The sequence below is a fragment of the Sebastes fasciatus genome, chromosome 9, assembly GCF_043250625.1.
Source record: "Sebastes fasciatus isolate fSebFas1 chromosome 9, fSebFas1.pri, whole genome shotgun sequence".
In the NCBI taxonomy this organism is placed as follows: Eukaryota; Metazoa; Chordata; class Actinopteri; order Perciformes; family Sebastidae; genus Sebastes; species Sebastes fasciatus.
In genome coordinates, this window is record NC_133803.1 from 11,158,785 (window position 1) to 11,184,006 (window position 25,222).

At 39.2% G+C, this 25,222-nt stretch overlaps 2 protein-coding genes across 11 annotated transcripts in view; one reads left to right on the plus strand and one right to left on the minus strand.

Moving 5' to 3' along the window:
* lrmda (leucine rich melanocyte differentiation associated) overlaps positions 1-25,222 on the minus strand; it is a 346,704-nt gene that overhangs the window by 256,198 nt on the left and 65,284 nt on the right. For 4 of the 10 annotated variants that reach the window (XM_074646026.1, XM_074646023.1, XM_074646027.1 and 1 more), the window contains one exon: positions 7,415-7,515. In XM_074646026.1, coding sequence (XP_074502127.1) covers positions 7,415-7,515 — 101 coding nt within the window. Of the gene's footprint in view, positions 1-7,414; positions 7,516-9,246; positions 9,506-10,326; positions 10,434-10,509; positions 10,618-25,222 lie in introns of those variants that run through there. The other 6 variants (XM_074646029.1, XM_074646028.1, XM_074646030.1 and 3 more) reach the window with 6 other exon arrangements.
* On the plus strand, positions 18,708-22,140 carry znf503 (zinc finger protein 503). Its single transcript, XM_074646017.1, has 2 exons — positions 18,708-19,511; positions 20,160-22,140. Exons 1-2 carry the CDS (start codon positions 19,251-19,253, stop codon positions 21,600-21,602), a joined length of 1,704 nt encoding a protein of 567 aa, XP_074502118.1. The 5' UTR covers positions 18,708-19,250; the 3' UTR covers positions 21,603-22,140.

Here is a 25,222-nt window from a genome sequence, read left to right on the forward strand (position 1 = left end):
AAAAGTGTTTCGCATAAAAGAAAATACTGATATAACCTCAAATTGGAGAGATGGAGGAAAGAGACAAGTTATTCATTAAGCATAACATCCTGAGCTCTATGTCATCCCATCACTTTCCCAGGAGTAGTACATCATTTAAGAAAACATCCTGGTGAAAATTAAAAAGATAGGTTCCCCCCCCCCCCAATACCATAGAATGATGAAAAAAAAATCAATGTCCTTAATATGAATAACTTATTTCCTGCCAGACCTTGTCCCTCTCATCTCTCTGGTTTAAATCTCTGCATCTTCCTTAATTTATGAGACACAGATCAGGTTATCCCAGAATATCGGCCTAAACAGGCCTGATAGATCGGATATGGAATATATTTCCTCAGCAGCACAGAGTACACAACCACTATTACCAGACACACACACTCTCTACGCTCCCAGTTAAGTGATTTGAGGACTTCATACTGCCAATGTTTCATCTCCTCTCCTCCTAACTGACACTTTATCTGCATACCGGCATCTCTGAAGATTGAACACTTAGGCAAGACAATGACAGGCTCTCTTGCCGTTGTCACTTCTCATTCTAGGACTGGTCTAATGCCGCTTACTGGGCTTCTGCCAATAACATACCCCCCCGCCCCCTCCCCTCACCATCAAACAACCAGAGTCTACCTAGCTTGGATAGAAAAGGAGCACTTGATGTCTCTCATTTGTCAATTAGCAGGCCCCTTCCCGTGTTGACACACAGCGACTTGAAAGACAGAGCGGTGCCTGTGACGAATTAAGAGAGACAGATGAGTGAGGCATGAGCGGCGGAGTAATACTATAATGTTCTTTAGATATGAATATAAAACGACACAGCTGACAGGCCATACAAGGTTTTATTTCATTTCTCAGTGTACCAGGCCTCCCTACTTTGTCTTCTTTGTTCTCTTTTCATCAGACTACTTACATCTCATTTTGACAGCCGGGCGACATTTAGAGCACTTTCGCTTTAAAACGCGAGTTAGCATACTTGATTTGTCATTAAAATGCAAAACGCCTGCCATCACCAACATAGCCTGGGTGAGCACATACCACCTCAGACACAGGCACACACACACACAGTACACACACATACACACACACACACACTGTACACACACATACACAGGTAGCTGAGGTTAATCTGCAATACAAACGTCCAATATGGATCCCTCTTTCTTAATGGCAGGCTGAATTTCAACTTAAAAGTCTAATGGCGGGAGTTCATCGCTACATTTAAGTATTAATTAATTAAAGTTCTATGTGGTCAGAAATTAAAAGATAGCTGCATTGCTACAATTTTCTATCAACTTCACCAAAACCGGACCATATCTGCAATAATAGATTGTATTTAAACGCACCACTTCTAACTGTAACTGTAAAGGTAAAAAGACAATATAGCAGGAGGATGATACGCAAGCTAATTAAGGCTTACCATTAAAAGCATTATTCATGTTACCAACAAGATGTGTTGGTCCAGCCTGACAGTAGACAAAATACAGGTCAACCACTGCAGGAGAATGCTACCAATGATGGAGGAGAGAGTCAAGTACCAGTGTTACAGGTTAAATGGTTTCCCTGTTAACTGGTGACTTTCCACTGAATGCATCCATGGCTGCTTGAAGTGATTGCAATAAAAATTCAGAGCATACTCGTCTAATTTGTTTTGGAGTCTTAACCTTTAGTGAAACTGTGATACCAGTAAAAGTTATTCAATCAGATACGAGATTTGACACAGTACTATTGTACAAAAAATTCTGATGAAATAACGAGGGCTGTCAATCGATTAAAATATTTGATTGTGATTAATTAAAAATAGATCACACATTTTTTATCTGTTCAAAATGCACCTTAAAGGGAGATTCGTCAAGTATTTAATACTCTTATCAACATGGAAGAGGGCAAATATGCTGCTTTAAGCAAATGTATGTATATATTTATTACTGGAAATCAATTAACAACACAAAACAATGACAAATATTGTCCAGAAACCCTCACAGGTACTGCATTTAGCATAACAAATATGCTCAAATCATAACATGGCAAACTCAAGCCCAACAGGCAACAGCAGCTGTCAGTGTGTCAGTGTGCTGACTTGACTATGACTTGCCCCAAAACTGCATGTGATTATCATAAAGGTGGCATGTCTGTAAAGGGGAGACTCGTGGGTACCCATAGAACCCATTTTCATTCACATATCTTGAGGTCAGAGGTCAAGGGACACCTTTGAAAATCGCCATGCCAGTATTTCCTCGCCAAAATTTAGCACAAGTTTGGAGCATTATTCAGCATCCAAGTTTGATATCAACTGTAGCTTTAAAACAGAGCCCACTACACCCTAAAAATCGCAAGCTGCGTTAAAGAAATTACTATCGATAACACGTTATCATCATGTTAACTTCAACAGCCCTAGAAATCCAGTTCACCACCAAACTCCTGCTCATCTTAGGTGTGCATATGTGTGAGCATACAGTGAATATACAGTGCAGGTCATACGGTCTTAACACATGCTAAAGATCAATTTGGTCTTATAAGACCTTTCACGTTTATGTCTCCAATATTTTACCACAGTGAACAGAATATTAGAAATACCTTAAAATAACACTAACACAAACTACAGCCGCCAAAATGATAAGAGAGTTAAATCAACACCTCTCTTACACAAAACAACAAAAACTGAATATGCCAAAGATGGGTAAAACTATTGCAAGGCTGTTGTATCGTAATCATTTGTATAGATATTCCCATTTTGGTGTGCATTTTAAGCACTACACTTTAATAAAGTTCTGCTGTTGATAGCATTTGTTTAACAGATGAGATCAACTGGAATGACCAACATCATGATCAACTTTAGCAAATATTTGACAGTTGTTTCTAACATTTTACATTCAATTTAACATTATATGTGCAGTAATCGGTATCGCATGTGTTGAGAGGACAAGTGATGGGCATATCTAACTAGCTAAAACAGATCTAAGTAAAAATAGAAGAGACTTCGCTTTCAGGTTAGGTTTAAGGTTTCATAAAAGCTGCCATCGCACAAATGTGATTTGTTTATCAAGATGCCGTGTCAGATGCAAGAAGAAAGGTCTTCCAACTGCTCTAACAACATTAGGATTCATCCTGTGACTCACAGACGTGTGTCCTGCTCAAACCTCATGTGTCCAGGGCGGTAACACTGCCATGTAACAGATGCAAGCACCCAGAATGCACCCCAGTCACAGAGAGGAATCGTGTCAAGACAGCACATGCCCACTCAGTGCATTGTGTACACACCTGACCTGGAACAAAGTGGACGACACAACACTATCCGAGCCCGTCCCGAGACAGAAATCTCACTGTGAGCCACACTTCTCAACACATTGATGAGACAGGCTGACACCGCGGCACACAGAGGGAGAGGTGTGGGTGTGACAGCCCGCTACCATAATTTCACCCTGCCATTACCTGCCCAGCCACTCACAGTTATGCTCACGGAGACAGATGCGCAAACACTGCATGCAAGCAAACATGCACAAGCATACACACAAACATAAACATGTCTGCAACACACACACAAAAAAAAAAAAAAAAACACAGAACTCAGTTAAAGGTGATGCCAGTACATTTCTTCTCATTGTGACTCATTGTCAGGTTGCCGGATGAGTGTTGTCAATTGAGCTGACAGAAATAAGCATATTAGCTACAACGAACTCTGGCAATGTCTCTCTCTCGATTTGAGTCAAGCAGCGTGAAGAAGTGCATGATGCTGAAGGCAGTCCACTGAGTCTCAATAACATGTGCATCTGTTTGCACCTGGCTTGCTTGAGCTGACACTGAAAAGAGGTCATGGTGTCAATACACAAATGTCTCTACTATCTGACACGAAGCTAGGAGCTAATGTTGAAGCTAGGAGATAAATAATTATACAATATTGTGATATAAGGCTCAAATCAAGCATCTGATTGGTTTATAGCTGTGATGTAATACCCACATACCAATGCTATTTCGTCTAAGGCCCCGATCACACGGAGACGCATCACTAGAAACACGTCGCCCACAAAACCATTGTTTTCCTATAGCACAGCACACCTGCCGTGCCTCCTCCGTTTTTTAAACTTGCTTATAAGTTAAAATATTCTCAACTTTTCAGCACCAGGCGCAGCATTGCATCACTTGTAAATGTCACACTTGGACCAGGCAACCAATCAAACCAAGCAAGAGGCAGACTTCACTACTTTACCACTTCCTTCCTCCGGTACCGGTAGCTAGCTAGTTGTTAGAGGAGTGTGAGAATAAAAAAAACAACAAATTATTTACAATTAACTTTTTATGTATCATCTTGCAGGAAATCCCATCAGTTAGAAAATCAATCCAAGAAACAATATGTCTGAAAATGTTGTGCCAAATAAATGTTTTGAAGCGGAGTTGATTTGTGCTCATTTTCTTGAGTGATCGCAAATACTTGGTGACAGAATAGTGTCTGGTATTTTGTCAGGACAGGTCCAACTGCAGACTCTACAAGTACCAGTATCTTACTGAAAATATTGTTACCTTTTTATATCAAGATATTGTGTCAAAAATAGTGGAATTTGATTTTATACTTACCACCAAACTCAAAGAGCTACACACAAGTACAGCGGCACAAAGAGTTCAGGGGCTACTTTTTCCAGGAAAAAGGTTTTCACCATAAAGCTGTGAGTCAGGGGCCTCTGTCTATTAGGTGCATTCTTATGTGGATCAAAACTACTGAGGGGGTGGCTATGCCTTAGTTAGCATATCGATTTATCACATGTTGAGCTGCTTATTGAATTTCACAGCTCCACCCACCCACGACCTCCCAATGTTGTCATGTGAGCTCATACTGACACCGATTGCAACAGAGAACGGATTTAAGAGAGAATAGTGGATGCATAGGTCTGTAATGTGAGTGTGTGTCTGGTGGAAAGACTTGCATAACCACCCTAGCAGCTCAGTAATGTATACTTTATATGGAGAGAGATACAGCGTTCACGCTGTGCTTACGATGGGAGTTAAAGTTTATGTTAGCTCGCTATATAGGTTTGCAATGTGAGCCGTTTAAACACAGTATCTATAAGAGAAAAAGATGAAGCACTATGTAACAGATCATTTTGCCCACTAGCACACCATCAATCAATAGTCCGTTGATATGAGCCCCAAATGGGTCGAGCACCACCTCATTGCTCCTGCACCGCTTCTCTGCCCATACCACCCTTTGAAGTTTGGTAATGATATCTGACATGTGAGATTAGCCAAACTGAAAATTAATAATGAATTAGTAATATCTGAGTCATAAATATTTGATTCTAAACATCAAGTCCTTAATGTGACGGGTTCAAAGGCGAGAAACATAATGCCAGCCTTGATCTCCCTGAAAGCAACACACATAAGAGTTGTTTCAGTCAGATTTCATAAAGCTGCTTGCAAGACACAACATGACTTCCTCTGAGGTAACGCCAAGACATCTACCAGTTGACTATCCAAGTACCATGCACACAGCAGTCATGATCTGATGAGACAATCATTCTGTGTAAAAAGATTACTCAAAAGTCTACCAGTTACTGTAAGTTAACAATAACATAAACATCTTGCTTACCGTTAGCTGTTTGATAACACTAGCATGGAAAAGCTACTGATCGCCCACTCTGACATGAACTGAATGTGGGTGCTGAAAGTGGCTGATTACATTTGAAACCAATTTTCACCTGCTGAGCGTCAAGTGAGAAATATTTCTGAACACCTGAATCTGTGACAGGTGCATTTGAGGGCAGCATGATGAGTAGTAAAAGTGAAAACTCATTCACACCATCTCTCTTAAATGTAATTATAACACTGTCAGTCTGCACGACTTTCATCAGGTATGTGAACAAGCAGCATCACAACAGTACTTTATAGACATAGATGCAGGGTAACCATTGACCAAATTTTGGTTTTCATAGCTAACGGTGCTAACAGCCCTAACAGTAAAAACAAAGGCCGCACTGCTGACAGAGCTAACAGTGTTAACCTGGGGGAGGGTGGGAGCTACACTTCTGCAACGGCGCAGTCGGTCAGGGCAGCGTAATCAGCTGTAATCGCCGTATGAACACAGTGCAGAGCAGCGGCCGTGAGCTAGCCAGTGGGGCACACGAACATGCACGAACATGCACTAAAAGCACAAACGGCCAGCCCGACAATGTCAATAAAGTGCGGAGAAATTCGGATCACAACACACACAGAGGGAGAGAGACTTCATTCTCTGCTCAGGTAGACATTGCTCTATATCTTCACATAACACATAGTTGTTTGCTGCTATATTGATGCTCTGGATATCGTAGAGAGAACCTTCAAAAACAAAGTTTTTTTACAACCTGTTTTGTGAGATTGTGAACAAGGTGACACTGCTAGACACAGCATAAAAACAAGATTTTTTTTTTTTACCAAATTATCTAAACAACATAAAAGATGGGTAAAAAATCTAAATAAAAAATTATTACTCAAAAATGCCATTGCAATTGTTCTTTTCACTCTGTGTATTCAGGTTCAACTAACCAAGGACAACCCTCAGACTCAACAATCCTTGTAATAGTCTGAATAATCACTCACTGTAGCACATTTAGCCCCTACAAGCAAAACCGCGTGCACACATGAATACAGTAAATATTAGGTCAGTAGGTCTCGGGTCGCATGTTTCCTGAGACTGATGTTTTTTTTTCAGCATCTGTTTCACAGTCACATAGCTACACACATTCACAGTGCCTTGCTCAAAAGCACTTCAACAGTAGGTTCGTTCATTCACTTATCCATTGATCCCAAACAGATTTTTTCAGCTGGTCTGAACACTGTGTAAACGAAGGATTTTGCAACACGACAATGTAAATCAGTTAAATTGAGGACTCCGTATTTCCAGCACTGCCTCAAGACAAAAAATAAAATTCAACAAAAAAAAAGTGCCTCTATTGAGACGGCTTCATGGCCTGACAGTTATGAAAAGGGTTCAGAAACAAAAGCACCTTATAACCATCATCTCCTGTCTTTTACTTGCCAGATCAACTGTGCTAGTCCTGCTGTTGAAATGGCAGCCCCCTCTGAAGCAGCTGCCATGACGTGCTCCTTCATGTCCTGACAGAGGAATCTTTTCTTCCATTTGCCCCCAAATTAGCATGTCACATTTATCGATCACGCCTTTTATCCCGCCCCAGTGAGCCACCAGCCCAGGTCTCACGTTCACATTCAGCTCTTTGATGTCATGATGACACTCTGACCATCTATAGACCGAGGGCACACATTCAATAGCACCTGATGTAAAAATGCTTGTCTCCCAGTAACAGACTGAGAGAGAAAGAGAGAGAGAGGGACAGAGACAGACACCATAAGCATCCAAGTGATTATGTTTGTTGCATTTGCATCTGTGATCTACCTGAGCTGATTGAAGCTTAGATCCAGCCTTCTTGCAAGCTGGCCATAGGTGTCTCCAAGGAAGTCTGGGATGTTCTTGCAGTCATGTCCGATGTAGGAAATCTTTAAGAATACAGAAAAATCATATCAAATCATTTCCATATATTCTGGGACCGTCGCAAACTGAGTTTATACTGGAAAGGCATTCATAAAACATGAAGCACTGTAATTAAGACTCAAATACCCCTGAACTTGGGAGACTCTTTATCTGGACCACATTTTGTTTTTGAAACAGGTGACTAAATCCACTACCACTTACACTGGATGATTGGTATGGAATCATTTTTGAAAAGTTTACGTAATCTTTGAGGATCCAAAAAGGCAAATTTTACCAGATTTGGAATAAATAGATCGAATTTATAACCCCTATACGAACAGACTTTGTATGACTCCGCTAATGTTTTTTATTTCCTTCCCTCTTCTTGCTGAGAATACTGAAAAAGAAATGTAAGCTCCCTTGGTTCTAATGTATATAGTTACATCTTTAATAGAGTGTAGGATGGGCATATATAAGAAAGTTGAACGTAACTGCTGACAGTTTGATCTCCAGAGGACTTAGAGTTATGACCTACAAGTTCTGCGGCATGCACATGCCTTATTTTGTGCATTTGCATATAATGTACATGTATATAAAAACTGGAAAAGGGTGTTAGGTACAAATATATGTAAGGTTTTGTATACACTGTGATATTGCCTTTTCCAAATTAAAAACAGAGAGATATACAGTATGTCAGATAATACAATAGCCCCCCTGACATAGCAAAATAATATTGTTTCAGGATACATCTTTAAAACAATAATGATTGAGGAACATCATTTTATTGTGTTGTGGTTGATATAGGCTGCTATAATACAGCAGTTGTGTGTTCAACTGTGTTAATCACGTCAACTGTGTTACATGTGGTTTTTGAGTCATAAATCTTTTAAATGTTGGCTAAACTGTAAAAAGATGGTCTTACATAAGGATGGTGAATAACTTTTAATTCAGAGTAATGTGGATTAATGTTTAAAAAATATCCATCCTTCCTGAGAGCATCCCATAAAATGTCCATTATGAAGCTCAAAATTCAGATTTTCAAATCAGTTACACAGACAACCTTAAAACCTCTGGTGAATAGACTCAAAAACGTTCAAACAAATGTGTTATCAAATGTGTAGTACCTTGTTCGTGTTTTATATGACATAACATTTGTCTGTAACACAGTTGACAACATAATGAATCAAATGTTTATTTTCATTAAAATATTTAAAAAGTCATTAGAGCTTGAGCTTGGCAATTTATGAATTTAGCACATTTAGGGGGTACATTATGGTAACAACTAAATAATTTATCAAAAAAGAAAACTGATTTCTTCACTTTTTGGTTGACATGAAATGTACCCCTAATTATAGAATGACTCAGTATGTAGGTGTAGAAGCTTGCAACAGAAGTCTTTTCATTTTGCAAAGATGTAATCATTTTCTATATGCTTTCCAATGATTATTGTGCACACTGCATATTACTTCAACAGTTAAAAACACACTACCCTGCTCTATATGTACACTTTATGACATAATATTGCTGCAGCTTGGGAGTCTCCAGTGAAGCTGTATAGGAGGAACAGCAAACCGAAAGTCACGACTGTAACGTTAGCTAAAGTGTGTCACATGACACCGGTGATGTCGGAGAAATAAACACAACCCCTTATACATTTATAGCACTGGTAAACAGTCACTGATAACGTAACGCCTAAATATGCAGTGAAAATGCAAAGAGCTGAGCAAAGTCCGACAGAAACACTTTACAAAACTTACTTGAGTCCCATTCAAAGCGACCAGCGACTCGTTATGTGCCATAACTTTCTTTCTCCAGAGGATGACAGCTCAGCTGATTTTAAGATAACGCTATCTGAGTTGAGATCCCAAAGTCCTGCTCGCGTAAAGAAAAACCCGCTGTTATCGACATTAAAAGGTGGTGTTTGTGGTTGTAGCTCTGCTATACTTTGGAGATCTAGACGCGCTGCTTTCCTACTTCACTAGTTTCCGCGTGCCGCTCTGATCAGGTGACCTGCTGTTGTGAGGAAGCACGCGGACGCAGAGATTGTTACGGATGGTGCTGCTGACTGTCTGCTGATGAAAGGATCAGTATAACATTTACCCCTTACATCATGTTCTTCGAATACCATGCCTTACCTGTATGAAAACATTTCACATTTTAAAGGAAGCAATTAATTTAACAGTGTATAGCCACCAGCACATGTTGAAAGGCATTAGTAACACACCTGTTTGACTATACCGGGGTCAGCAACATTTACTATCAAAAGAGTCATTTTAGGCAAAGAAAGAAAATAAAAAACTGTCTATAGTATATAAGTCTAATGCATACTACGGAGTTTTAGGGCCACATTGAGGGATAAAACATCTGAGATTTACAGAATAAAGTCATAATATCACAAGAATAAAGTCAGAACTTTACAAGAAAAAAAGAAAATAACACGTAAAATTACTACTTTATAATATTATGACTTTATTCTCTTTATTTCTTGCCTCAATGTGGCCCTAGACCTACAACAATGATAAAAATGAAAATCCACAGGGAGCCACTGGAGAGGAGCTAAAGAGCCGCATGTGGCTCTGGAACCGCAGGTAGCAGACCCCTGGACTAGGCTATGGTAGGCTACCAGCTCATAAGATAATTCAGGAGTCCATTAAACTGAATTCAATGCCTCAATTTCCCCAATGTTAGTTTAAGAAGCTAACGTGTTAGCTCTGTTAATGCGCAGCTGCTTATTGGGGATTTACCTGAGAGGTATAACTTGACAAACTCATCTGTTAATCCCCATTTTTGAAGGAATTTGTGTTGTAAGCCTAAATATATTACTTAGAAATACTTACAATAAAGCAGAAGTCTCCCTTTCCTCTGGCTTGTCCCGGTAACATTAGGCCTGGCTAGCTATAACATAGAATGTTAGAGCGCCTTGATATGATGAGCTCAGTGCTGCCACCTGTGCCTGTCTGTGGTCTGTTCAAAGGGTCGGTTCACTTTCTAAAATTACACAAAAATAAGTTCTCACTTACCCTAGTGGTAGCTATAGCAATGAAGATAGTTTTGGCCATATTTGCACAGGTTTTGAGATAGCCTGTCCGTCCCTCCGTCTCTTTCTGCAATTTTTGCGTGACCTTGCTGTGAACACTTTTTACTGGAACTACTTTCTAACCTTGCACGTCACCAAAGAAATAGTTCCTATGAAAATTGTTGACAATATGGTCTGTCGGTTATTCAGTGTAAATGGGGCGTTGATTCTTAAAAAAAAAAAAAGATATGAGTCAGTCTGAAAGGAGTTCTAGGCTTCCTTAGTCAGGTGTTTAACACTTTAATCAGTGAAATAATAATATTCCGCTTCACAGTGATGGACAAACCTGAAAAAATAGCAGCAGTTACAGTCAGAGCAATTAGTATGTTGTAAGCGAAAGACCATTTAAGAATAATAAAATAACAATAAAATAAAAAAATAGGATTACTGCCAACCAGTAAAGTTACAGTTTACATCCATGTCTGTCCAAAATGTCATCACTTCATCATCTTATCCTATTAGACACGTGTGTGAAATTGTCATAATAAGCCTATTAATTCTTGAGGTTATGGCCCACAACGTGTTTTGTGAGGTCACAGTGACGTTGACCTTTGACCTTCAAAATCGAATGAGTTATACTTGAGTCCAAGTGGATTTTGTGCCAAATTTTAAGAAATTCTCTCACGGTTCCCTCTAGGTTCCTGATATATCGCGAGATTATTAGGAACGAGAATGGGACGGACAAACTGAAAACATAATGCATCCGGCCACGGCTGCTGCCAGCTTGGAAGCATAAAATTTGCTGATAAATTCTAATAAATATATTTCTACGGTCCTAAACTAAGAATGTAAGTACTTTGGTTTGATATCTGCAGACTATTCTATTTTGAGGTTGAAGCTCTGTTCAGACTTCAGGGTTACACTGTAATTAATATATGCCATATGTGATGTGGGATATATGGTATCTTTCTTATTAGTTCTAAGACTAAACATAAAACCAAAGGATTTTGACATTATGTTTGTGATTGCTTTTGGCCCAAACCACATCACAAAACCACAATAGTTTGGGTTTTAATGTTACAATACAACGGTCTTACAAAACAGTATGTCTTCTGCAATGCAGTCAAATGTGGCAGCAGGAGTAAAACCTCTATTGTATTCAGTGATTGATTACAAACCTATGCTCCTGTCCACCCATCTTAGTTTGGGAGTATAATATTCAAGCTTCAATTGTCCCAAAGAGGTTATTTAAATGAAATGCAAAAATGAAATGGCAATTATGGACAGAAACAAACATAAGGACACAAACTGCCTCTTTACATGGTGGAAGAAATTTGCAGGAGTGATATGGGCCTTACCCTTGGCTTGGCTACTCCTCAGCACAATAATGATGGTTTTATGTCCTTATAGTGCATGGGCAACAGGTAGGTTTCACTTAATAGTAAAGTATAGTCCATAGGCTGATGGATACCTTGACTACTGCAGTTAAACCTTTTATATACTAGTACTATTGACCTCTTGATACTATTATTAATATGTGTATGTTTTTCATAATTAACCATGAATAAACCCTGAACCCAAGCACATTTTTGTTTGTGGCATTGCTGGCTTGTAAAATAAGCTGATTGCACAACAGTGCAACGGTGTACTCTAAAATGATGATCACTCCTCAATTGCTGGAAAGGGCTTGTGCTTGTATCTTGGTCAAATTCTAACATTAAATGTATAGTCACGGTTAGTATACACTGGGTTTTATGAGCATTCTTGTCTTGAATGTTAATTATGTGTATCTGTATGTAAAAAGATCTGATCCTAAATGACCCAAGTTCACATTGACTATGTATCTCTATCTTTCTGAACGATAACTGGATGAAGCTATATGGGCACAATTGCTTATGGATCTTAGAGCAATGGTGAAATTGTAATTTAAATATTATCACATCTATTACTATATCTTTCTATTCATATTTTGACCTTGCTGCCACAGAATATCCAACAGATCGTCATATATGAAGGCTTTGAATGTGAAAAGTCTGCAATTTGACCTAAAGGTCAAAGAACAGGCGGTGGTAGCAGTATTGTTTTATTAACGAGGACCTATTATGCTTCTTTTTTTTTTAGGTACATACTTGTATTTTGAGTTTCTACTAGAACATGTTTGCATGTTTACATTGTGATTGGTCAACCTGAAACAAACTTTTTGGACTCCGCTCCAGCTTCATTCTAACTAACTTTGTTTGAGGGCATGCCAAACTAGCCGTTATGCAAATGTGTTACTTGGTGACATCACTATGTTGCGAAAGAAAAGGCAGGACTTCAAGCAAGGCATTTCAGGAGCAGTGTTTCTGTGGGGGAGAGTAACTCCTTTCGGCGTGGACTTTGGGCTTTGCAACTTTGCAGACCTTTTACATGCACAAAAAACTATATAACACTAAAGGAAAGGGAAAAAAGCACAAAAGCATAATAGGTCCCCTTAAAACATTTGAAATAAAATAACATTTTATTTCCGATAAAATATGAAAAATAAACATACTTGCTTTGTGCCACTTTCCGTCCAATTTTATTTTTTAACGCAAATGATAGATTTCTTTTACAAGGAAAGTGAATGTAAACAAACCTTTACAGCTTCATATCACGCATATGACTCATTTTTATGACACACTTTCACAATCTAGAGTATAGCTTTCCAGGTCAACTCCACAATAAGAGGACTTTATAATACAATAATGCTTAAACTCTTACAATAGTGTGGTCTCATGGTACGTCTGTTTTTTTTTTATGTTTGCCTGCTTGATTCTCAATCAAGTTTAATAGCCCACCTATAAACTTTAATTTTATTTTTATTATTGAAAGATAGTGGATTGGTGATTACTGTCCCCCACCTGCAATAAAAGATTATGTAATCCTGTTTACTGATATGCAATGATGACATAATAATTATTGTGTTAAGACCGTATGACCTGCACTGTATATTCACTGTATGCTCACTCATATGCACACCTAAGATGAGCAGGAGTTTGGTGGTGAACTGGATTAGTTATTTCTAGGGCTGTTGAAGTTAACATGATAATAACGTGTTAACAGTAGTAATTTCTTTAACTCAACTTGCGATTTTTAGGGTGTAGTGGGCTCTGTTTTAAAGCTTGACTTGATATCAAACTTGGAGGCTGAATAATGCTCCAAACTCCGAAATAAATTTTGGCGAGGAAAAACTGGCATGGCCATTTTCAAAGGGATCCCTTGACCTCTGACCTCAAGATATGTGAATGAAAATGGGTTCTATGGGTACCCACGAGTCTCCCCTTTACAGACATGCCCACTTTATGATAATCACATGCAGTTTTGGACAAGTCATAGTCAAGTCAGCACACTGACACACTGACAGCTGTTTTTGCCTGTTGGGCTTCAGCTTGCCATGTTATGATTTGAGTATATTTGTTATGCGAAATGCAGTACCTGTGAGGGTTTCTGGCCAAAATTTGTCATTGTTTTGTGTTGTTAATTCATTTCCAATAATAAATATATGCATACATTTGCTTAAAGCAGCATATTTGCCCTCTCCCATGTTGATAAGAGTATTAAATATACTTATTCCCCTTAAGGTATTTGTATCAAGAAAGACACAATAAGATATGTGTGTATCGTGTCTTATGGTGACGAAACCCACCAAAACAACTAGCATACTGCCTTGGTGTGATGACGTGGATGTGGATGAATAGATTTTATGTTTACAAGATGAAAAATGAAAACATATTATTTTTTTTTAAAAACTAAGGTTTAGACTTTAATGTGGCACTGTGACCCTGCAGACACTGCTATGTTGATCCTTCTCCATGTTGAAGCTGTGCTAATGAGTGCTGTAGCGCTTTAATGAAGTATGGTGACAACCCTGCGTATTTTGGGGGTGCACAGTGGCACTTGGTTGAGAGGACAGAAACAAACATAAGGACACAAAATGCCTCTTCACATGGTGGAAGAAATTTGCAGGAGTGATATGGGCCTTACCCTTGGCTTGGCTACTCCTCAGCACAATAATGATGGTTTTATGTCCCTATAGTGCATGGTCAACAGGTAGGTTTCACTTAATAGTAAAGTATAGTCCATAGGCTGATGGATACCTTGACTACTGCAGGTAAACCTTTTATATACTGGCACTACTGACCTCTTGATACTAATATTAATATGTGTATGTTTTGCATAATGAACCATGAATAAACCCTGAACCCAAGCACATTTTTGTTTGCTGGCTTGTAAAATAAGCTGATTGTACAACAGTGCAATGGTGTACTCTAAAATGATGATCACTCCTCAATTGCTGGAAAGGGCTTGTGCTTGTATCTTGGTCAAATTCTAACATTAAATGTATAGTCAAATATATAGTCACGGAGTGAATCAGAAAGTTTGGGAACACCATGTTGTTCCTGTGCTTTCAGCTGCATGTTGTGACGTCACGCGGGACCTCCCATACAAGGCTCCCTTTCCCCCTCGCTGCTGCCCGGAGAGAGGCAGCGGAAAGGCGGCATGGCTTCAGTCTCCACTGCGCCCTGTGTGCGGTGCTTCAACATTTTACAGGCTGCATGTGTTGTTTGTGTGTAAGGCAAAACCGTTTCGTTTAGACACAAGGACTACGTCTTAGTGTTATTTTTTTTTTATCCTTTTTACCTCTCTGACATTTTTACATCGGAGCTTAGTAGGAAAATGATTCCAGGTAATGTCGTGTCACGGACTTTCCTGTAAATCCTCCTTGGAGTTTTTAGAAACAGCTTTTTCTACTTTCATGCATGCGCTTTAATGGTTTTAATACTCTCTTAAACAGCCTGTATCCTATTTGATCTGTTGCTGATATTTGGAGGTTTATGCGTCTCTTTAAAAAAAAAAAAGGTGGAATATCACCACAAAGTAATTAATAGAGAGAAAATGGACTGAGATAAAAATAATAATAACTTTATGTTTTGAGCTCCAAAACAGTCATGTAAAAAAAGTAGGTTTACTTTTTTAAATTATAAATATAGGTGAGATTTGAAGGTGCAATTATAGGAAAATTGTTTAATTGCGTAATTTCTGTTTGTATGTGTCTATACATATATATCTATATGAATAAATCAACATTGAAATGTGTTCTTTTCATAGCTTCATAGCAATAATTCGGCCCAGCTTTACAGTAAACATGCAAGTCCAACATATTCCCCCCTCACGAGATGTAAATAGTTGTATTTGCATGCGGAGAGTGATTCATAAACATGTCAGTGTTATGAAATATATGGGGGGATATTAAAACTTTCTATTTAAATATCATGAATTATGGTCGCAAAAATGTGTTCCCATTTAAGGGGAATGCCGAGTATTTTGGTGTCTGGGTGCAGAAGCCCATTCGTCATACGGACAATAAAGAGGGTTTTCGCCTGACAGAGGAAATTTATGGTTGCCCTTCTTTGCCCTAATAACTCACATATTGTGTCACGGACTGACAGCCCTTGCAGAAAACAGCAAGCCTGTTATCAATCACACATCTTTGCATATTGTGAAACGTCCCCCCCCCCTCTTCTTCTTCTTCTTTTCTGCCAGACAAAAACACTGAAAACATTTGAAGGAATAGAGCTGAGCACATTTTAGACTTTTGTTCTTATACAAACTCTTACATTAAAAATGACTTATTTTGGAGCTGCTGTTTATTTATATTACACATGATGTCAAAATTATGACTCATAGAGAAGTAAATTATTGCTTGTTTTTTATTTATTCATATAGTTTACAAAGCCATGGGCCTATAAACTGTAGCCACTCTTCTGAAAAAGACAGTCTTTCTAAATTGTATCATGTGGAGACAATATTTATTTTATATTATTTTATTCGCTGTATACCTTTCATTCTAAATTGCATTTGTGCACATTATAAACTAAAATATGTTTTATTTATATTGGGTGTTTTTTTTGTTTTCCACCAAAAAAAATATATCCAAACTTGCCCCTTTTGACTGTCCACTCCAGGTTTTCTTGCTCTCCAAGTTGACCTGTCAAGCAGATTACCCCAGAAGAGATTAATGGCAGAGGCGGGTTGCAATAATAATCGTTTTGTTTGATGTGACAACTTTGATAGGCGTTGATTTACTTACAAACTGATAGGCTTTTAATTGAGCGCCTCCATCTCCGATTGAGATGAAAGCAAAACCGCATTGAAAAGCTGCCCGATTGCCCCGCAGCCTCAATACTGATTAGCCATCTCAGCGGTGAATAGTTCAAGGCATTTTAAACTTCTTTTCTCAGCGGCCTGACAGACCATTTCTCCTTTTCTTTTCTTTTCTTTTCTTTCTCTCCCCGTCCGCTTCTTCTTCTTCTCTCCCTCTTTAAAAGGAAATAAATCATTTCCCATTGTATGTAAATAAAATCGAGCTGACATCAATATAAAATGTCTGGATTTTCTTTTTTTTGTTCCCCCAGTCTTTGTTATTCTTGTTGCAGATGACAGTGTGTGCCCGAGGCAGATGACAGGTTTTAACAGCAACAATAGCAGATGATGCGTTTAAGCCCCAAAAATGGACAGGGTTGTGTTTTTTTGAGAGACCGTGATGTTAGAATAACCCGGGTTAGAATAATATTGAATGCATGTTTACTCTTGCATATTAAGTTATTTCGGCTACATTAAATAATGAATATGTAAATGATTAATTAGTCCATTTTATTTTTATTTTTTATTCATAATGGGATTTTTTTTTAAATGTTTTTTTTTCTATTTGTCAAAATTACCCTAAGGCTTCTTGTTAACACCATAATCGGCCGATAATATATATTTTTAAAAAAGCACTTAAGCACCTTAAAGCCCTCACAGCACATATATTTGAGCTGTCTGCAAGTTATTAACGTTTCATCATGTGTGCCACCTCAGAGGTGTTTGATGAAGAACTCCAAAAGTTAGACTTTGCTGAACAGGTTAACAGAGGGGAAAAAAAATTTATTTTAGTCCTCAACTTTTGCTTCTCATTGTCTGGACTAGTGAGGTCTGCTATTGTCCATGCATCTCAAAAAAATTAAATCTTAACTCGAGAATCGATTTATTTCCTCTGAAAACTTGGTGTCTCCTCCAGAATGTCTCTCTCTCTCTCTTTCTCTCTCTCCCCATTTGTTCTTTTCCCCGCAGTCACACTGGCATGTAATCAGCCACAATAGCTGACATAAATCAAGCGGCGGATTGACAGCGTCTGACAAATAACTGATTGATTGCGGTGGAGCAGAATTGACACTTGACGGAGGGGTGGAGATAGAAATAGAAGGGCGGTGTATATTATACTGAAAACATGTGACATTCACATCCCTCCATCACTACATTGGTCTATTCCTGTCAACGCTTGTCTGTTTAGGGAATTCAAGCTGAAATGGTTGGTTTTATGGTTGCCAGTGTGAGGAAAAAAAAGTCCCAGTGGATGGATGTGTTGCAAACTGTGCGCGTCTCTCGAGGTGACAGACAGTTAGAGTTGGAGAATAAAATAATAAAAAATAGCCCTATTTGTTAAGTTAATGACAGACTTCTGACAACACATTTCACCTTTTTAACTTCACGAATGAGTATTATCTTTTGTAGCTATTCATTTTAACTTTATGATCCATTTATTTGTCTACTTTTTGATTTGAATGTTTTTATGTTTGCTTTTAATGTTTGCTTTTACTGCCAAGAGCTGCTAAACTGTTTTTCGTTGTTTTCAATGACAATGACAATAAAGTCTCTATTCTATTCTATTCTATTAGTAGCCTAATATAATGACATTGAAGCAGTGAAAAAGGTCGGTACTAAAAATGTGCCACAATAATTAGAAATAGATCATGCCATCATAACTTACATTTGTTTATTAGACTTAAAAATAATGTGTTAGTGATAAAAACAAGTCAACCCAGCAAATAAGGTGAATAAACTGAGTGATTTAACGTCCATACTAAAAAAACAAAAACTCAATTACATCTTTCATATCATACCAAATGATCAAATGAGCCTATGAAAAAAAATGAAAGTGTCTGTTTTATAATTTATACTTATATTTAATACTCATCTATTATATTCTCACTCATGGTGTGCATAGAACTCGTATAGCACCAACATGTAAAAAAGGGTGATATTACATCTTTCATATTAGACGAAAATGATCATATGAGCCTATAATTAAAAAAATTAAAGTGTCTGTTTTATAATGTTAACAGTCATCTATTATATTCCCACTCATGGTGTGCATAGAACACATATAGCACCAACATTTAAAAACGGTGTAAGCGTTCCCAGTAAGCAACAATATTGCCTCCTATCTCCTCCCTCGAGCTGTCGAAATGGAGGCGCTTACAAAGAGGAGAACGTCACATCCCCTTGACCCTCCAATCACCTCAGGGTCCCATTTGATTGGAAGGCGGCAAAGGCTTTAATCTCGGACTAATTCAGCTGCTTTTGAAGTGAACATTTCTACCAGTTCGTACTTCGGGAGTACAGAGCGAGGACTTGCACACACAGAGACACAGAGACGCACAGACTGACGCACTGAAGGCGCAGCGCTCATGGTGCCAGACACAGCCACGGATCTGCGATAACCTCGCACGGTCGCTCTCTTCTTCTTCTTCTTCTTCCACACAGCTGCCGCGCCTTGCTCCCTTTATTCTACCAGGATTATACTTATTATTGAAGCGTTTTTTACCATTCTTTTTTTTTTCCTTCCTGTTTTTTTCTTCATGAATCTGACGCCGCCGTTTCATTTCCTGACTGAATTGGGACATGATCACGTCGCCCTCGGCGTCTGTCCTCAAACATAGTGGTATTTGTGTAGCAGCAGCCTGGGAAAGCAGCAGTTGTCGGAATAGCAGCTCAGCGAGCATCAACAAGCCTTTTCTCCACTCCGCACCTCCGTCTGATCCACTACGGCAAGCGAACCGAGTTCCAATCAAGGTTTTGAAAATGCTTACCGCCCGGTCGGGACACATCTTGCACCCGGAGTATCTGCAGCCTTTACCGTCTACACCCATCAGTCCCATAGAGGTAAGACACGGACATTTATAATACTTCATGTTGATAGCATTACAATGTTATTATAGGCTTATTTCTGTTAGGAGTGCTGCGCGTAATAGCGTTTTGGGGTGCCTATTCCTGTAATATATCCTGTCCAAAATGTGATCCAGGTATTTGAAACAGTTCTGTGCAGCATAAAGACGCACAGTTTGTTGTTAATAATCAACCCGATTGTAGTTTTGTTCATGGAAGAGCCGTGCGTAATTCCTCCATTCCGTTTGGAAAATGCGCATATCCATATTATGATACGATACAACTTTATTGTCAGTTTGCACTGAAATTCATTTTGCAGCTCAGTTTGAGAAAAAAGTACACATCCAATAGACATACTGTTACCATAGACAGACAGACAAGTAAGACAGATCAGACAAAAAAAAAATTATTCATATATAACCCATTCAGACAAAAAAACAAAACACATCACCATTATTCATACATAACCCATTATAAAAATGACCATCTGTCCTCTGGATTTACATGTCTTTAGTAGTACATTAATTATTATTTAGCGACAAGATGTTAAACGGCTTTTCTTTCAGGCTGTATATATTGTAATCATTAAAGAAAGTGTTCGTTTTTATAGCGTTTATCAACATCTATATCATCTTTTTTTTGCAGCTAGATGCCAAGAAAAGTCCATTGGCTCTGCTGGCTCAGACTTGCTCTCAGATCGGCAAACCGGACCCGCCACCTTCCTCCAAACTCTCCTCCGTCACCAATGGATCTAGTGAGAAGGAATCTAAATCCGGTCCTCTGAAAATGAGCGACATCGGTGTGGATGACAAGTCGAGCTTCAAACCTTACTCTAAGCCATCAGACAAGAAGGACTCCTCGTCCTCGAGCGAGAGAGGAGAGAGAGGAGAGTCTCGTGAGAAGTCTGGTTTCCGCGTGCCGAGCGCCACCTGCCAGCCGTTCACGCCTCGGACAGGCAGCCCAAACTCCTCCACCTCTGCGTCACCCATGCCATCCGAGGGGAAATGCGGCGGGGATGACAAGAAAGATTCTGATTGCAACAACAAAAATGGCTCTACGGACGGCTCTGGCACCACTAGCCACAGCAGGATAAGCGTGAGCTGTGGTGGAATTAACGTGGAGGTCAACCAACACCAGGAGACGACGCCTGGCTCTAAAAACACCTCCTCTTCGGACTCTGTAACTTCTGTATCCTCCGCGTCAGTTCTCGGCTCAGCAGGACTCGTGGCGCCGGTTTCTCCTTACAAACCCGGGCAGACAGTTTTCCCTTTGCCTCCTGCCGGTATGACGTACCCAGGTAGTTTGGCTGGGGCCTACGCAGGTTACCCTCAACACTTCCTGTCCCACGGAGGGAGCTTGGTGAACGCACAGCTGGCCAACTCACTAGGGTGCAGTAAGGCCGGCTCTCCTCTGGCTGGAGCTTCTCCGCCCTCCATCATGTCCGCCAGCCTCTGCAGAGACCCTTACTGCCTCAGTTACCATTGTGCCAGCCACTTAGCGGGCGCAGCCAGCGCGTCCTGCACGCACGAGTCCGCAGCTGCTGCAGCGGCCGCAGCGAACGCGCTCAAAAACAGCTACCAACTCATGTACCCGACGCACCACATGCACGGCGTCCACACGTCGGCTCCGTCGTTTACCGGACACCCCTTGTACCCGTACGGTTTCATGCTCCCAAATGACCCTCTGCCTCACGTTTGTAACTGGGTGTCTGCAAACGGACCGTGCGACAAGCGGTTCTCCTCCTCAGAAGAGCTGCTGAATCACCTGAGGACTCACACTGCTTTTACCGGAGCAGAGAAGTTGATATCTGGGTATCCCGGGTCTTCATCGCTGGCCAACGCAGCAGCAGCGGCCATGGCTTGTCATATGCACATGCCGCCTTCAGGTGCGCCTGGGAGTCCCGGGACTTTGGCTCTGAGGAGCCCGCATCACGCGTTAGGACTCAGCAGCCGGTATCATCCGTACTCCAAAAGCCCGCTGCCAACCGGAGCGCCTGTTCCGGTGCCCGCTGCCACCGGCCCTTACTACTCCCCTTACGCACTGTACGGACAGAGACTCACCACAGCTTCAGCGCTTGGATACCAGTGAGAGGGAAAAAACAAACAAAAAAGGACTTTGAGAAGTTTATAGTTCTAAGAATGCAAAAATATAAAGACTTTTATATTAACAGCGCTAAAACTTATGGGCGGGATCCGTGGACTTTCAACTGTATTTATTTATGTCTGCTTAAAAGCAGGCTGATAATAGCTGAAAAATGGAGAAAAATATTTGAGCAACTCAAAAAGTGCATTATGTTGAACTCTTATTGGTAAAAATGAAAACAGACACACACACACACACACACACACACATGCATACACACACACACACATGTTAGAGTACTAATTAAAGTAGGGTTCTTCATTTCGATGTTAATTTGAAATTGCTATGATTGTATTTGTTCTTATTTAATGTCTCATTGAGAAAGAAAAATAATTTACATGCATGTTTGTTTCTTAAAAATTTCAGAAAAATTGTCCACATTTTAAATTGCCGTTATTTTTCAGGTGTGTGTACACCTTGGAAAGAGAATTGGTATTTTTTTGTATGTATTCTGGAAAAAAATAAGAAACAATTCTGTTCCATATCTCCGTGTGCCTCATTTTCTGAAGTATTATTCAGTGTAAAAATAATAGTTGGATTTATATTCCACTGACAGTTTTTTTTTTTTTTTAAATTGGTCTGTTAAATTAATGGGGTTATAAGAAAACCTCATTGATCATTTCCGCAACATGGCCTATATATATTTTCTAGGCTGTCATACTTTTTAAAATAAGTCATTGCTGTTTTATCAGAAGTCATTTTGACGATCTGCTGATATGTGCATTTTTCTTTCTTTCTTTCTGTCTTTCTTTCTTTCTTTCTTTTTATTATATTAGTTTATATGCCAAATAACTAAGAAGCTTTAAACGTTTACTTTTATCAGAGCACATGTGTTATAAAGTTTAAATTACATGCAACTTGAATGAGAGTGGGAATTGGTTGTGTGTGTGTGTAGCCTCTGTGTGTTTGAGAAGGTGTGTGTGTATACAGAGTTAAACGGGCTTTATAAAGTGAATTTGTACGAGATAATTTAGTTTACTGGTGGGTAAATTTTGTCAATAAGTTGTTTGATATATTATTTGACAGGTGTTGTAGCTTACACGCTACTTTACCTGCGTAAAATAAAAAAGATTGTGAAATACGCCAGGAAAAAAAAGTTGGAAAAGGACAGCATATTTTCTGTGGATTATAAACACAGACATGCGTTTTAAATTGCTAAAATAAAACTATCCAAAAAAAACAAAAACAGTGAAAATCAATTTTACAACTTTAAGAGAAAGACGGACGTTGACTTGAATAATTTGCTGGTTTCAGGTTTAATGCACTAGAATATTTTACAACCTTTTTTAAAAAAATTAATTTATGATGAAGCTGTTGTGGACCAAGAGCAAGCCTCTGATGCTCCACCAGGGTGATATTTCGACGTGGAGGCCATTAACTGGTTTATATATATGTGAAATTATAGGTTATTTTTCATCATTATCAGGATGCCAGGATGCTATTATTTTTAATTATTTGCATTTGATAATCTCATCCACCTGTAAATCTAATGTACACAGCACTACATTTGTTATTAAAAAAAAGATCTTGTGCAAAGTTGTGGGATTTTCATCAAACACTCACAAATATCGTGGTTTGAATTTTGCAGGCGCATATTGAAGTTATATATTTAAAATTACAAATAACATCCCACATGAACAATTGATATTTTTCTATTATGTCTTTTTTTTCCTTCTATTTTTCTTGCACAGATATAACGGCATTGCACATATTGTTACAACTGATTCTGTTTGTGATATTCATAAGGAAAATCAGCTGCATATTTGAACTTTATTGTATTATTGAATTATTGAACATATAGACAACTTAAGAGATGTAAAATCGGTGCATGAGAAGATAATTAAGTTCACGCAGCCACATTAATTATCATTTTACTATGACTTTAAATCAACATTGCGTAAAACCAGGCCTATACACTATTTCACATGCAGCCTATATATGCTTGCTATAGTTGGCTGTAAACAACATAGATTTTGGTCTTTCAGTTATTTTGGGCATACTGTTGACCCAGCTGTGTTCCAGTTGTTATTCTTATTTATTTAGTGAATGTCTCCTCAGCTCTGCTGTCCCTCGTCTATCTATCTCACAGCGGTTATTCAGACGCAACAAACTCCTCTCATCGAGTGGATGAGGCCCACACGCGCCCTAAACTGATGTAATGACGGTGAAAGGGAGCAATTTCCATTTCTACACATCATGGTGGCTGTGCTCGGAGGGTCCCCGGTGGAAAGGCAATTTATCATGTGCCCCTCCTCCTGGCCCTGTCACTGCAGGAACAGGCAGGCACATGTGTGCATGAATTACAAACCCTCCCACCTACCCAGCCCCTCCTCCCTACCTCCCTCCCGCACTGTGGAGGTCTGACACAGAGGAGAGAGAGAGAACATGGGGTTATTACAGTATGCAAGAGTATTAAAGTGCATATTCATTTGTCCATCAAGACCTAAAAGTGCTGAGGTGTGCACGGAGCTCTGCAGAACAAAAAGCAAACCAGCATAATGGAAAACTTACATATTTAATCATTTAAATATAATTAAAATAACAGTGAATTATGCTGATTTTGGTGTTATGATTTTTTTTTAAAAACAAATTAATAGTTTGATGAGGGTCTCGAGAGAACAATTAAGCTGGGTTTCCACCGAAAGTTTCCCGGGACTTTTTAAAGAGGTTGTAAGTGTTTGTCTAACATTAAAGTACATTATTATTATTATTATTTCCTTCAGATTATGAAGAGAATTTTTCCATTAACTCACAGTTATGCTCCTGCCTGGTTTGCCCAGTGGATGGTCTCAAAAATGCACATCAGCAGCAATCAACAAACAGGACAAAACACAGTCATTGAACTATTTAAAAAAAGGTATAAGGTATAAAAAAAAAACCACAAATCTTTAAAAAAAATGCTTGTGCTGTGACCTAAAGCAGCCATTTTGGATTCTTGGGAGATACTTGGATCCTCAGAGAGAGCGAGAGAGACACTGCAGGAAACCTGGCAGGACATCTGGTGAAGAGGAGGTGGGGTAGGGGGGGTAGGGGCGGAGCCCAGGACGTGACTCACACACACCTAACCCCATATTCAACCCTACTGAATTACCACCACTAAAGCTGTCATTAGTGGGTGTGTGGCACAATATAAAGACATGCCGTCGTCTGCAGTGGCAAGTCTATAGTTTGTGTAACAGCTGTGTCAATAAGGGGAAGCTGCTATAATGTTCAACCCCATGCCAGACATAAGTCACAGAGCGATTATTATCTTTTATGTATGTGCGGTTGTTTTATCAGGCTGCGATTACAATATAAAAGCTCTCGCTGATGGGAAAAAGGAGGCCTATCAATAATGGCTTTGTTTGCGCTGTTTACTTTATGTGCACTTCTTACTTGCAGTTACAAGAATAGATAGCTAATTTTCAAACACATTTTGATTATACATCTACTTATACACCACGGAGAATGCTCTTTGTCTGTTACCAGCCTTTATGCATACTGTACATTACATGTACCTATACCTCAACTACGTCTTTGCGCTGCAATTGTAGTAAAAAGGTGTTCTCTTAGCCGGAGCACGCGAC

Excerpts from the sequence above, each read along its gene's own strand:
- znf503 (XM_074646017.1), top strand. The coding sequence starts at position 19,251 with ATGATCACGTCGCCCTCGGCGTCTGTCCTCAAACATAGTGGTATTTGT. Across the intron at positions 19,512-20,159 it reads CACCCATCAGTCCCATAGAG|CTAGATGCCAAGAAAAGTCC; the intron begins GTAAGACACGGA and ends TTTTTTTTGCAG.